Source organism: Cyprinodon tularosa, unplaced genomic scaffold (assembly GCF_016077235.1).
Source record: "Cyprinodon tularosa strain WSP-4 unplaced genomic scaffold, ASM1607723v1 ctg440, whole genome shotgun sequence".
Taxonomy (NCBI): Eukaryota; Metazoa; Chordata; class Actinopteri; order Cyprinodontiformes; family Cyprinodontidae; genus Cyprinodon; species Cyprinodon tularosa.
In genome coordinates, this window is record NW_024039164.1 from 366,144 (window position 1) to 381,980 (window position 15,837).

Here is a 15,837-nt window from a genome sequence, read left to right on the forward strand (position 1 = left end):
TGCTTGAATTCTGACTTATCACCTTTAATGTTATCTTTGATGTGCATCATTAACCAGTCTTTTTGTTGTCAGGTAATTGTTAATATATGAAAAAATTTAATATTCCGAATATTCCAATTGAGAGTATTACTGTTGCCACCACCTGTATTAGAGAGAAATAAATAGTAGGTGTGGCCACAGGGGTGGCCAATGATTAGCTAAGGGTGGCCATGGCCACCCCTGGCCCACCATGTAGCTCCGCCCCTGGCTCAGGTACATTGTCATTTGGGACAGCATAAGTTTTCAAAGGGCTGCTCTGGTTTGTAACTGGTTCACTGCCCACCCAGGCTTTTTAGTTCTTCATCTCCTTCCATATTCTCCATTCCTCCATCCTATTGAGGAATTTTTTTCTGCCTGGAGATGGAAAGTGTATGACCAAAATCCACCAATGCGTACGTCTCCTTTCCAAGCTATGGAGGACACGTGTGGAGATATAGCAGCTCATTCTTTTCATGACTGGAATCACCATGCTAGGCGAAATTTCCCCTGCTGCTTGGCTTGGGAAAACATTGCCTGTGATGTGGCTGAGGAGACGTGGCTGGACCAAAACAAAAGAGGATGCAGCATAGTAGTTTTTTTTTTTTTTTACTCCGTTTTGTATGTAATGTAAGGCAACTTTGTCTTGGATGGGATCTACACTGTGTACATTGTTTTTGTGGAACAAATATATTCGTTGTTGTGTATTTGTGTGTTCTGAAAATAAAATTTTACAACACATATGCATGTACTGTCTGTAGTATAACTGAACAAAAAAAGGCCTAAGCCAATATAATGAATGGAGAAGTGTTTTCATTGAGCACAGTGTTCAAATGGTTATGTCTATTAATATGATGGTTTGTGTGTCATATGAAAACAAAATACTATTTTCAGAAGAAATAACATTGTTTTGAATGTTAAGTTTCATTTTGCAGGAGAATTGAGGCGTTTTTTCCCATTGTGTTCGAGTAGAATTCTGGGAGTAGGAGAAATTCTTTCAGAAAATGTGTGAATTGAAAAACTAATTGAAACAACAGTTTGCACAAAAAAGTACAGCTGTGCTGCTGCTATTAACACCTTGTTTATAGATGTTGTAGCTTGGCCTGTTTTTCAGTGTATTCCTGTTTCTCTGACTAACAGTATGTGCTCTCTTCATCCTCTGACATGGGAGCTGGCTTAAAGCTTATCTGCCTGGCTGTGCGTTTCCTGCACGGTGCCGCCTGTGGAGCTGGTTTACAGTTGCCTGTTGCATCTCTGCTTCTGTCTCCTTGAACCCCAGTCGGCCTCGGCAGATGGCCGTTCGCTCTGAGCCTGGTTCTGCTGGAGGTTTCTTCCTGTTAAAAGGGTTTTTTTTCTCCCCTCTCTATTGCCATTGCGTGCACGCTTGGTGTGAGCATATCCTGAACGTCAGTGACTCGATGCCATCAACTGGTTTTCCTTGACAAAAACTTTGTGCCTTAAGAGGAAATGTTGTGAATTTATTCTATATAAAGAAAAACTGAACGTAACCATGCAGGCCTACTTAATATCCCATTTCTGCATGATGTACAAAATATTTTGTGAATGGGAGACCTGAATCCTTTTGAACCATGTCCCAATCGTGCCATTTCTGTTTCAAACCATTGATCTGAGGAAATCTAAACCATGGAATTAGCTACATTCTCATTAAAATGAACGCAAGACACAGGCTGCAGTTTTTAGACTTTATCTTTCCAATGATAAACTGAATAATTAATGAAAAGCAAAACCCAGGTTAGTTCATGATAATTTTATTGAACACAAGAAAAAAAAAAGTCATTGTGAGGGTGTTACACTGTGGTTCATCTCATCAAAGCATAGAGCTCATCCCTAATAAAGTGCACTTTGCAATTAACTGCCACATAGACTCCTAGTCGTCTACTAGTCGTCCCCTCACAGAGGCCCAGTCACGTCCAACATGGTGCAGGACTAGTAGGACGCCAAGACACACACACAGGAAATAACAGAGCCTCCCAGTGAGGAAGAGTGCATAAGTTAATGGAAGCTCAGCATGTTTAGTCTGTTCATCCTCATATCTGCTCCTGCTACAGTTTTCTAGTCTAAACCCAGCAGCAAATGTGAACATCTGCAAATTTCTTTGACAATGTAGTGATTACAAAGCAGCACGCGTACTTTCCATTACCAGCCAGCCTTTGGTGGAGGTCTCTGTCATTTTTGCGTTTGTTTAAAAAAATATTTCTTATTCATTGAGCTACTTTTCTACGTTATTATAAACCACACAAGTGGGCCTTACAAAGTACTTAATGCTCCACTGAAGACAGCTGCTGTCAGTATTAAATCCAGTTTGGCACGTGTTCGTCCAGTTAAAGAGAACCAGCATCAGAGGGGAGCACCGAGCTCGCCTAGCATCCAGATCCGCCTCTCCTGCACTCAAACACTAAACTAAGAAATTATTTATCCTACCTCTAATTATGATGTACAGAATAGTGATTCTCCATTATGTGCAGCAAACAAGGAATGTCAAAAACAAAAATGCTTGATCTTATATTAATATAAAGGAAAAATAAGCTCCAAGTAAAGGAAAATCTACAGTACAGAGGATTCAAACGGAGGATCCTTCATTTTCAGGACTCCAGTGTGCTACATATGAAAAAAAAATAAATAACAAAGTTGAACTACTTGAGCTGGTGTTTGATGTAAGAACAAGGAAGAAAAAAAAAAAGTTTATAAAATCTGTGTGCAGTTCCAGAAAGATATGTAGTTCATTTCCCGGTGGGGTGGGAGTTAAAAAGAAAGATTTAGAGGATCTCAAAAGTGCACAGCGCCCAGTAAAATGACAGATTTTAAACCATGAAAAACTTCACATTTTCATATTTCAACTGAAAAGGAACCAATCTAGTATTTAATGACCTTTTGACATGTGATTCAATTTCATATTAAATCTATTTGTCTATTGGATCAGAATAAGCTAAACTTAAGGTGCAGCTTAAAGGTTCCTCCTGATTTTGTTCATTTTCATCCTTAAGGTATAATTCTAGGTTGCTGAAATGTGGGGGTACAGAAAGTGCGCAAAGGTGCAGAGAATAGAACAAAGACAAAGTGGGACAGCAGTGACGGCAAAAACTGGACTTTTCTCAAACTTGATAAAGAAATGTAAAATTTAAATTAAAAAGCTGGTCAGTAATGGTACTCAAAGGCTGAAAGCGACACTGAAGGATTTGTCGATGCATCACAAGGTGAGAAGAGTTAAAATAAATTCAGTCGGGTACAAAACCTGGCATTTTGATTTCTGAGATCCACCGTACTCTAAGAACTACAGACACATGGCACTAGAGGACGATTAGCGGAGAAACAAATCAGCTACTGATCCAGAAAAGAAAAGATGCAAATGCTCCATTTCAGAGGGAAATTCCACATCAGCTACCAACACCACATATTGCACTAGTTTCATATCAGTCAAGAGGTCATATCGTTGCGGAAGGTGTTTCCTGGATTAATCTTTTTAAACTTTACGTTGGGTTTTACAGGGAGTTTAGATAAAAACATTTTTACACACACACACACCTTTAGGTAAGCATGAAATAGAATAAATCCCAATAAATATATAATAATAATAATTTCAATAAATAGTTGGTACCTTTAACAAAAACAAACATCCTTTTGGTGTTAAAATTCTTTTGAGATGCACCAATCGGTTATCCAGAGGTTAGAATCGGACAATGTCCTCTTTATCAGGTCAGATCAGTAAAAAATGCATCAAAACTAAAAACTCCCACCATTTTTTAACTATAAAACGCATCAACCAACAGCACTCCCTCTGATCCACTCCTTAGTTTCATATAAAAGATAGCGACGTGTGCTTCGATGCATAAACGGCGATAATTTGGCAATTCTTTCATCTTCTGCAGCACAAATTTCCTGTTTAATGTGTTCCAAGTCCGGTGTTATAAAACCAGACTAAACACAGAAAAGCGGGTCAGAGCTAATCTGAAAAGCCTGATCGGTGCATCTCTCTAAGAATAATGTGTAGTGTTAAAGAGTTTGTGGCTCAGATAGTGTTCAAAGTTGGAATAGTTTCTAGCTTAGGTAGTTTTGGATGAAAGCTGGGATATTGCTTCAGCTCCTTTTGAGGAGAATGAATTGTCTGCAGGTTCATCCATGTCTCATGCAGCTAAAAGAGAACAAAAGGAGAAAAATAGCCCTAATAAGAGGAATTATGACTGGGTGGCACATTATGGACTTTACATAAATATATCCGATATGGTTCAGCTTCTGACTGCTGTCTGCGTGTCTCCCAGCAGCAACACCAAGCGTCTGCTTCACTTCTATCATGCTGTTGAGCATTTTTGCTTTTGCTTTTTAAAGTGCAGTCCAGATGCAGGTGACTACAAGACAAAAGTCTGTTAACTCAGAGAGAAAAGCAGAGATAAAAAGAAAAGGAATCAAACCCAGAGGAGGACTGGCACACATGTCAGGGAGGATGGAGAGAAAGGTCTGGGTTTCTTATGCTAGAAAGTAAATAAAAAACAACGGTCTTCTTCATGTGGCTCATCTAGCACCGGTGTCACTCCCTCGACTGGTAGAAAAGGATGTATCCAGATTCGGAGTTTTTAGAAATGTCTGAGGTGAGCCCATAAAACTCCTCGATGGCCTGGGCGTCGATTTTCTGCACAAAAGCAACAAAGACAGGGTTTAGAGATGAGAATAAGAAGCACAAAAACAAGTTTAGCAGAAAACAGCAGGTAGCCGAAAGGCGGCTGAGTCACGCACCTCCACTATGTCATCGTCAAACAGAAGCCAAAAGCCGTGGCTCTTTACAATGGTGATGTAATGACCTCTGTTTGGGCCGCTGAGGTGAGAGAACAATGATCGCATCGTTAGAAAACTTCTACCTAACCGCGAATGTGGAAATAACATCGTCTGCTGCTTTATTTTGTCGTTCACTCATCAAACCAGCAGCCTTACCTTCCGCAGTGAACCACCACAGCCACCAGATCATACATGCGGTCCAGGTTCACTGCATCCCCAGATGTGTTGAACAGGCGCAGCTCTAGTGGAAAAACCACCCGATAGGAGAGCTTGGTGTAGCGGTGAAGCTGCTCCATGTACTTGAATCTCTTCAGGTGTAGAGCCAGGATCATAGGGATCTTTTTCACACGCATCCTGTAGAGCAGGGAGAAACAATTAACAACCAGCAGGGTCTGAATAAAGAAAATCATCAACCAGTAAAGGTCCGGAGACATTTTTAATCATACTCTGTTACTTTAAACAGAATTTAACACTGGAAAAAAAGTTAACTGATTTTTTAATTTTATTTCAGTTTAGTATGGGGAAAAAAGTAAGAATTCTGAATTTTTTCCACATACTGAACTGAAATAAAATTTAAAAATCAGTTAACTTTTTTTTTTTTTTTCCAGTTGCCCTAATCCTCTTCCGATATATATATATATATATATATATATATATATATATATATATATATATATATATATATATATATAAATAAAAAAAGAACATTTTTTCCATTTTAAAATCTAAAGTGTTTTTTCAGGAGTGAGACACTTCACTGACCGCTTCTGTGCTTCCTGTTTGCTGCAGCATGTTTCACAGTAGTATTTATATTCACTGCACAAAGTCTCTGTGTTACTGAAGTCCCTGAAACAGAGAGGATGTCACTGGTTAGCGTCTCCAGCGCTAAACGCTGTGCTTCAGCGCATGCTAAAGCCGACGTACCTGAGACAGTGAGTTATGGATGTGTTCTGCTCCACATCCACAGAAAGATCCAGAAAATCCTCGTCTTTGCTGCTCACCTGTAAAGACAGCCATGAAACTTAAATGTCATTTTCCTCTAACTGAGTCAGGGAGGATAAGCCGTCTGTTGTTGTGACACAACAACCGCTCGCCCACACGCTCACATGTAAACCCACGCTGGCAGCCTTTGAAATGCTCATTTTACTGAGGAGCCTTTGTCTGCACACAGAGCAGTGCCTTGGGTGTTTACAAGGGTTGCTCAGGGTTACCCGGCCCTTTACTCGCCTTCAGAACTGAGTGAACAAAGCTTATAGTGGTCCTGACGTATGCTGCGGGAGGATGAGTCTCCATAGTGTCTCCTATGGATTACTATTATTATTCAGGCTAACAAAAAAAAAATTAAAATAAACAAATCAACCTGGTCTGCTCTCACATACCGTTTCACAATTCAAGCAGCGCGTCTCGTTGGTCAGCGTGCCTTGGAAGATATCGTGAACCCACGTGGGCTCCGTCTTGTTCTCCATCTCGGCCTCGGCCGGGCTGTTGTTCTTCAGGCGTCCGTTCTGCTTTTCCTGCTTCTTCTCCTCCTGCAGGATGTCGGCTACCGTGTTCAGCAGATAGTTGAGGAATTCGTGGGCATCTTGTTGCATGTAGTTATCGAACAGATCTGCAGGGAGAAGAGGACAGGAAGGAAACAAAGATGGCTTTTAGCTGCGGAGAAATGGAGAGGTCACAATGTGAATGGTTTGACCTTGAAATGAGGAGATTTCTCATGTGTTTTAACATCATGCTGCCAATTACAGCTTGTAAGTCCAGGGAGCCCCAAACAGTTTCTGTTAAACCTGTGAGGCATTCAGGACTCTATCATAATAGGGTTCTAATTATTATTACTACTATCATTTTTATCATTACTATTAATAATAGTTCAATTTAAGTTAAAGATACTTTATGAATCCCAAAATAAATAATATGATTATGAAGGTTATAAATATCATTCTTACTAAGTCTAAGTCCCATTTAGAAGAAGAATGGGAGAAATCCTTCAACAGACTGAAACCAAAGTTAAGTGAAGTTTTATGAAAATGAGTAAACCCATTCAGGGGAAAAAACGCAAAATTAAAAGCATGAGGAAAAAAAATGGTACAAATATTTTTAGGATGCATTTATACTAATCGAAGAATAAGGTATGAGAAAAATAAATGTCCAAATCGGACATCAGTGCCTATTTTACACATTCCTTGGCTTCCATTAGGAACAGAGGAAATTTTTACCTAAAAAGAAAAAATAAATAAATAAAGTTTTAAGCCCAAGTGGCCTTGATTAGTGACTGGCGGGTCAAAGTCAATACATGGCACAGAGGAGTGAACTGGAAAAGCTTGCAGCACTACTCTTCAGCATGGATGTCGCTCTAACTTAAAGGACTGAAAACTATTTCTTTATTAATTCAAGGCTGCAAATTCAAAAAGCAAACCGTACACAAAGTAAACAAGGACAAAAGAACACCAAGGTTTACTAAACACCGAGTAAATAGACGCTTTCCTTGGATTATTCAATGAAATATAATCAATTTATTAGAATTTTCATAAAACTGAGAATCCATTTCTGTTCAAATGTTCTTTTTAGTGAGACATCCATAGGCAGGGATTAACTCGCCCTGACTTTGTTTCTGCCCTCTGAAACTGTAGACGTTGTAAACAGTCAGCTAACTTTGCTGATAATACATACAGCACCTGCACACACTCCTGCTTTCATGCATAATGTGAGAGGTGAAAATGAGAAGTGGAGGAGATGAGGGGAGCAGGAAAAAAAAAAAAAATCCAGAGAAGAGGCAGCTGACCAGAGCTGGCTGCAGACAGAGATCACATTGTTCCTTCACATCGAGTTTGGACAGCAGAGAACAATCAGGCTTTCTCTCAGCTCTGCTATGAACGACCTTACCACCAACATGCAACCGCCCTTCACTCTAAATATTCAGATTACAATAAAGACGACGCTGCTGCAAACACACAACACAAATCTGAACCTTTCAAGTATTAAATAAAAGCAGGAAGACAGAAAATTGGAAAACATCTGCTTTGTGACCCCAAACCCCAGCATATTGCTGCATACATCGTTAGCAGACTTCTAGCTGGACGCAGCTCTCTTACCGTTCTCCTTCCGTAGCCTGGAGATGAACTTCTTAGGCGGGATGACGCCCACCTTCTTCTTCTGCGTGGCGATGGAGTGGAAGAGGTCGGCCAGGCATGTGAGCAGGTTCTCCTTCTTCTTCTGCTGGGCCTTGTAGGCCAACACGTTCTCCCGGAACGGCCGGCAGAAGTACAGGGCCTGGAGCACCGAGTTACAGTAACACGTGTTTCCAAACTGGGGAGGGAAGAGTGTGGAGGAGACGGAGGGGTTGCATTAGAACTAAAAGCTCAAACATCAATCAGAAAAATCAGCAAATCAGATGGAGGATCTGTTTGTAGTGGCATGTATTCATATCCATACAATCACAAATAAACCCTGAAAGTAGAGCCTAATCAATTAAAGGGAAGAACTGTTTATTTCCCCCCTAAGAAAATACAAATATCTGGTTGTTAATTTGTATCTAAATTCCTTTTAACACTGATCTCTATACACTGGATTGCTGGTAGGCCGAAAAAACTAAATTCACCCGCCGCCATTGTAGTACTCCCCACTCTCAAAGAGTTGCACCATAAAATGCCTGTAATGTAATGTGATTACCATAGCAATGTAATCAATCCATATATATATATATATATTACATGTACATAATCAAAGTAGCACCTTTGGCACATCAGATGGTGTGTGCGTGTGTAATATTCTTAATATCTGACTACTGTATTATTGTGCTACATTAGCACACCAATTTTGATGCCATGGATTTGTATAATATGTTATAATACATAATTTATAGACTTCATGGACTTTATACTGAATATGTGATGTGCCTATTTTTACCATAATCTACAGTAATCTACTGATGCTATGAATTTATGTCAAAGTGATGAATCGGTCTTTATTTTAAATGTCTTAAATTCACCTGAAAATGAGAACATCATCATTGCTCAATGCTGTAGCGCACATGTTTTTTTACATTCTGACCGCTCTAAGTAAGGAGTACCAACATGGCGGCTGGTGACTTCATAGCACTGTGTACTACTAGCGGCCTATTGTCAATCCAGTGAATAAATAGAGATTGGTGCATTTTACCCAAAAACCCTAAAATCAAGCTCCATTTATCAAAAGGTTTCACATCATTATTAAAGAGTGGCAAGAAGAAAGTTATCGTTTTGTTCCATTAATGCTTCGATAGTGAGGGTGGGATGGGAGGAAGCAAATAGAGAACAGGAGCTGAAACCAAGACAGTCTGAGGACTTCAACATCTGTTAATGATGCAAAGCATCCTTGACCGGAGCCACACAGGGACAAAAACAAAGGAGTTATAAAAAGATATCCATAAGAATCAAGGGCTGCACAGCCATTAAAGGGGTCATGGAATGCAAAACCGAGTTTACATTGTCATAGATGACTAACGATAGTTCAGTGGGTGAGATGGACGTACAGAGAAGTTCAAACCCCAAGGATTATTTTTGTCTATCAGAAGATCCCTGCAAAGTTTGATGCTCAGCTGTTCATTTGCTTGAAGCATTTTACCGAAGACAGCTTTGAAATCTTGGACAGTTCAAAGCAGAATTTGCTAAACTTCTTTTAACGAAAGACTGTTCCGACTGCAGGGTTAGTCGTTCAGTGTGATCAGCGTCTCACGATTTATGTTCGGCCCAACGCGCTCATGCCACCTACCTGCTCACACTGTACGACTAAAAACTACGTCGGACTCAGCTCTGCAGTTAGATGGAGCTGCTGTGACTCGTCTATCAAGAAGCAAAACTAATAAAGGGGAATATAAAGCTCACTAGAGTGAAACGCGCTGCATCGGCAATTTGTGCAATTTTGTGCTGAAAGCCCTAAAAAGAAAAGGCAACACATATTTGGAAAAAAAAACGTGGCTACTACGGTCTGACAATTTTACATACAGAACTGCATTTCACTCGTATCCCCGCCATGCTGCTGTGTTTACAGAATAATCCTTGTTTGCGCATGTGCCCTGAGCGATTTGCCTACGATTGTCGGGAGAAAATCAAACATGTTTGATTTTCTCCCGACCTCACGATTCCTGATCGGGAGGTTGTCGTGAGAGGCTGATCGCCTCTTGTAACCCCCTGTACACTACCTGACTCGCTCTGTCCCCCGCTGGCTTGTTGCTATGATGCGTGTTTGATCGGCTGCTTCGCTCGTTGTAAACCAACCAATCAGAGCACAGCTCATCTAAATATTCATGAGCACACCATAAAAGGAAGAAAACCTGTCGTTTCATTCTGAGGCTTTTAACCAGGCTTGCATTAGGGCTCATAGAACAGCAAATATGCCATTTTCAGCCCAACCAATGTTACGCACCCTATTCAGAGACCTTAAGGACCACATACCATATAGAATCATTCTATAACACTTTTAAAGGGAAAACAGCCAATATGTCATAAAGGGGCTTTTGTCAGAGAAGGAACAACTAACGTTTTAATCTAGACATCTGAACATTTCTCAGAGGTCAAACAAAGGGTAATAATATAAGAGGCTGGGGAAGACGTTCACCTTCCAGCAGGACAATCCCAAGCAAACAAAGCACATTCATTGGTAGAAAAGGCCCATTCAAAGTCCAGACCTAAATCCAATCAACCTGTGGTAACAACCTAAACTTGACGTTGATAGAATCAGTGCATCTGATCTGATTTGGCTGAAAGAAGAAGAAAAGACAAAAAAATCTCTGGAAATAGATGAGAAAATCTGCTGAAGACCCTCCCAAACATCCAGCAGCTGTATTCACAGTAAAAGGTCGGCTTAAGGCTGATTTATGCTCAGAAACCAGGCTGTCTGTGTGTGTTGCAGTGAACGCAAATGGGCCCCGCAGCTTCCACAGACACTCTGCTGCACCTCTCCATAATTGTAGGTGACTGCAGACAGGAGGCCTCTGATTGGTCAAATCTACATCGCTCTACACCATCCATATTTCCTGTTTGTTATCTTACTGGCTTGTTTTGTTTATATGACCGCCATTGTGGAAAACGACTCGTGAAGATGGACCAGCTAGAAGAGCGAGGTGAACGAGAATGCTGGGACTTTTTTTCCACCTGGATCCCTGCTCTTTTTTGCCCTTATGTCCCTCCATTGTGGCACAAACTTGCCCCCACTTCCTCACCGCCTCGGCCGTATCAATTTCTTTAGTGGGATATTTGATACAAATGTGCGCCAGATTTTTTTCAGGTATGGAGTTTATATTTCTTCTTCTTTATATAAATGCACCATTTTCTTTTGGTTTCATCAATTAAATGCCCAACAAAAAAACAAAAAACAAAAAAACAACCAACCAACAAAATATGAAGACAATGAAGGAATAAGAATGTATTTATAAGGCAGAGCAGTTGACCAAACCAGCAGGGAAACATGTGTTTGCGCCACATTAAAGGCGCAGGACATCCCGTGATCAACAAACAGCTCCGTCACCTTTAATGCCAGCTGTCCAAAAGCAGACATGACTCACAGCTTTCCCCATCTCGCTCTTTGTTTTGAAACACGACTCCAGTGTTATCTGACAGTGAATGTTGTAAATGCATGAGAGGATTTAGTGGAACTCACATTGACCAAGCCGAAGTAGTGCTCATTGATCGGGAATTGCTCTGGGCCGATGTCTTTCTCCAAAGCGGAGGCATTGGTGCCCTAAGGGAACAAAACATGAGACATGCTGTCAGGATACATATATCATCTCATTTACACCATGCATGGCCATTCACACCACTACCAAAATAAAGCAGTGTGATGATGAACATCTATAATACAGAGTAAAAAGTAAAACAGCTGCACCTCCAAATCTGAACAAATCCATCAGAAAGTCAGAAAAACAACATATTTTAATGCAGGAAAGAAATCCGGCCTAAACAGGCAGAGAGCCATGTCAAAAGTCAGGAGGATTTAGCTCCTGGTTGCAGAGACGGAGCACTTATCTCCTGTCACAGCCTTTTTTTGTTGTGGGAGCTCAAAGCTTTTGCAAATGAACCACGGCTTTGTTGAGAGCACACAGCAGACAATTTAGTTTGGGGAAGCCTTTGACTTTTAATGGCCTTCATTTCTTTCTGTCAAAGCAGGTTCTGAATGCTCCTTTGTCCGATTAACCGCCTCCAGTCAAAGAGGCTATGGCGCATACGCAAGTCTGTGAACAGCATGTTCCTATAATAACAGGAAGGTCTAATGATGCCTACCTTAACTGCACCAACCATTCCAGCGAATATTGACATAACATTTATGGAAAACTGAGAAGATGCTAATGCAAGCTCTAATGTGGGAAATTAAACTTTAACCTGGCAACTGATGTTAACATATTCACAGCCTGCAGCTTGAAAACTTCACTTTTACTTCTAACATGTTGGGCAAAACAACAACAGAAGGTTCTAGATTTAAACCAACCATCTCAAGGCATGCATTCATTAACTGTCTGCTTAAAGTCACACTTTGGATTAAGAAAACATCCAAAAAGGTATTGGAGCATATTTTATATGCAATTAAACACATGTCTCAATCCTGTGTGAGGCATCAGCTTTGCAAGCCCACATCCTCCCCTCTTTCCTGGTACAAGAACCAATCCATTAACCCCAATTATCATGCAGAACATGCACACTGTGGTTTCCCACCACAGCGAAATCTGGAACTTCAGTGGACGATCACTCAGGGTGGACCGGGGTGCATTTTTGTTCACTCACAGTGTTACATTGCACACACATGTTAGAGGCTTTTCACTCAAGTCTGGGTGAAAAACTTCATTGTGTTCATGAACAGAGCTACTGCATCTGGCATCATGAATTACTGGGTGTGTTTCTTAACAGTTAGCCAAGGGCTGACTCAGGCAGATACTATAAGGAGAAAGAATTGAAGGAAATTTACTATGTAATGGAGAGGGAAGTAAGACATTTACCTGTCAAGAGTAATCAGAAATTATTACATCACTGAAAATGTAAAATCAATTAACTATCAGAGATCCCTTCCTGTTTCAATGCTGCATAAAATTGATGGCACTGCAGAATAAATGCATAGGTAGGCATAAATCCGTTAATTATAAAAAGTGATTAGTTTTTCGGTCAATAGTTAAGCGTTTTCACCAACTTTGGAAATTAGTAGTGGGACATTTAGCTTTGGCCAAATTAGGTTCTGCTCACATCAAGACTATGAATTAAAGGATGAAAGGTCATAGCTACAACTTTAAGGGCAGATTATACTTCTGCAACCGCACACATCAAATGTCGCTCAGGTTTGGTCGTGAAACAGTTTTTGCTGGTATGCTTCTGTACCACTGGTCTGGAATTTCTAGGGACGCACAGCAGTTTCCTGCCAAAGCGATGATTGATTCTTATAAATGGATCTAGATAGACCTAGAGTTGCTAGACATCGAAGAGGAACAGGTTCTGTCTGAGGCATCGTACAAGTGATTGTACTTCGGAACCTCCTTGATTAACCTTTCATCATAGTTATCCATTGTTGTTATTACTCTCCGGTTTTTAAAAATGGCGCACCCAGGCACTAATTGAGAAGGACAACCACACAGACAGCCGGAAAGGCATACCAAGGAGCAATCACAGCTGTTTTTTGTCTGCACACTTCTGCTTGAGGTCTGCGACTGTTTGGGACTGTCCGACGCGTAGTCAGGATTTGTTTTAGGTGCGCGGCGATGGTTGCAGAGGCTATGCATCAGAAGCATAAATTGGCCTTTATCCATCAAATTGGTTAACAAAAACAAACGCTAATAGTGGTGCAGAATTATTAATTAATGAATGAAAAAAAAAATAGTATTTTTTTTGTCATAATTTTGAAGGGTCTAAAGCAGGTATGTCCAAAGGCGGTACTTGAGGGCTGCTGTCCTACAAGTTTTCCATGCTCCTCTGCTTCAGCTAAGCTGATTTTGATTATCGCAATTTAGCAAAATCCTGTCAATCAGCTATCAATGGAAATCAGCTGTATTGAAGCAGGGAAACCTCTATAACCCACAGGATAGCACCACTCCAGAGACAACTATGGACATGCCTGCTCTAAAGTTTATATTTACTTATAGTTAGGTGGAGATGTGTCCAGTCTAGTGCTGAAACAATCGAATTCAATGTGAATAATGGACCATTGAAATAATCATAACTGAATTTGCAAACAATTTATCATAAAATGGAGTAAAAAGACTCTAAAACATGTCATTAGCTGAAGAAGAAACTACTTAGAGCAGTAATTATGCCAAAATTGTAAAAAAAAAATATATATATATATATATACATTTTGCCTTAAAGATAAAAAAAAAAAAAAGCTTTATCCAGATCTTCCCAAGTGGCACCGTTTTAGTTTTACCTGGTTTCATTTCTATTTAAAAAAAAAAATCTTTAAGTAAACTTTTGATATCCGAGTATTTATAGAAAAAAATAAGAGATCAGTCTATCCCCTATAAGAATCTTCCTTTGATTAGATACCATACCCTTACAGTTGCATACTCATTTTAAGGAGGATATTTGTACTTTTAACACTAATTACAGTTTTACGAACTCATAGTAATCTCAAGTTGCCAAGTTGTCTAGTATAAGTTTTGGTTTCTCATCTGAGGTAAAAACATAATCTTTTATTTTAAAAGTTAAATAAAAGTTATTTTTGAAAAATCCAGCTAAAATATGGGAATATCAGGATTTCGATTAAAGGGAAACACCCCCCTGGATAATTAATATATTACCGTTGCCACTATCTGTATTAGAGGGAAATAAATGGTAGGGTGGCCAATGATTGGCTAAGGGTGCCCAAGGCCACCCCTGGCCACCCATCTAGCTCCGCCCCTGTAGCAGAGCATCAGCAGACCTCAGAGACTAATACTACTGGGTTTTGACATCAGTGACCTGTCTAAATAAAGCAAGGGCCAATGGCATTAAGGCAGGCATTAAGTCAGTTTGTTCCCACTCTTCTCTGTGGCCTGAACACAACATTAAACACAGATTAGTGCAGACTCCTGCTCTTTGCAGCAGCCCCACATTATGCAACCAGGAGCTGTCAGAGGCAGCGGAGCCGCTCCAGTCTCCTGTCAATCACAGCTGACAGCTTTACAAATGACCCGCTGCGCTGCAGGAAGACCCGCGGCCTGTGGAAACACTGACCCAGGTGTTAGAGGAGGAGATCCCCGCAGGGCTTCCTCCTGTGAGGAGTCCCAGTCAGGCTGCAGGTGGGAGGCAACCCGTCCACAAACATCTCCATCCAAGCAGGTTGAAAACTGTTTGCAGCAAATCAATCAATAACAACCACCGGGTGTTTACTCACCATATTACAAATGGAGGCGATGTTTCTGACAGTCATTTAGTTCACAGTGTCCCCCTCACCGCCATCTTTATAAATTAAATAGAGCTGGGCGACGCTGAGAAATGAAGTTCATTCGCAGCCGCGGCTGGAGGCCAAACCGCAACCCCGGGCGTCGGAGTGCACCATGCAGCCGGGGAAACACAGAGCCGAGGGCCGCGTTGCGCTCACCTTCCACACGGCCTCATCCTCGGACACATGTTGGAAGAAGCTCGGTTTAAAAGCGGACCGAGTCTGAATAATTAGAGAAGTTACAGGCAGCAGGTTGCTAGCACTGACCAGGAACTGTTACGCTGCGCGAGGAAGTGATGTAGTCCCGCCCACTACGGCAAAATCCCACAGCTCATTGGTCCAGAGTAGGCTTGATTGACAGGATGGTGTGACCACACACAGAGCGGCACGGCAAAGTTTAATTGAGTTGCAACCAATCGCCATCGAATATAATAAAAAGATTGATTTAGGGACATGTAGTTCAAACAGAAACGAAAAAAAAAAAATAAAATAATGAAAAAAAAAAAAAAAAAAAAAAAAAAAAAAAAAAAAAATATATATATATATATATATATATATATATATATATATATATATATATATATATATATATATATAACCGATACATCAGACCGTTTTCATTTGTTAGGAAATAATGAAAGAAAATATTGCAAACAATCTTAT

At 40.4% G+C, this 15,837-nt stretch overlaps 1 protein-coding gene across 1 annotated transcript; it reads right to left on the reverse strand.

Annotated features, from left to right (window-relative positions):
• Positions 1-1,768: 1,768 nt before the first annotated feature.
• Positions 1,769-15,477, reverse strand: usp46 (ubiquitin specific peptidase 46). Its single transcript, XM_038300139.1, has 9 exons — positions 15,127-15,477; positions 11,437-11,517; positions 7,893-8,106; positions 6,183-6,412; positions 5,728-5,804; positions 5,566-5,649; positions 4,960-5,157; positions 4,765-4,843; positions 1,769-4,660 (listed from the first exon to the last, which is right to left on the reverse strand). Exons 1-9 carry the CDS (start codon positions 15,160-15,162, stop codon positions 4,559-4,561), a joined length of 1,101 nt encoding a protein of 366 aa, XP_038156067.1. The 5' UTR covers positions 15,163-15,477; the 3' UTR covers positions 1,769-4,558.
• Positions 15,478-15,837: the final 360 nt, after the last annotated feature.

Bases quoted from the DNA above. Each gene is read 5' to 3' on its own strand.
- usp46 (XM_038300139.1), bottom strand. From the start codon at position 15,162: ATGACTGTCAGAAACATCGCCTCCATTTGTAATATG. The intron at 11,518-15,126 runs GTGAGTAAACAC...TTGTTCCCTTAG, and splicing joins TCGCCTCCATTTGTAATATG to GGCACCAATGCCTCCGCTTT. The intron at 4,844-4,959 runs GTAAGGCTGCTG...CTCTCACCTCAG, and splicing joins GTGGTGGTTCACTGCGGAAG to CGGCCCAAACAGAGGTCATT.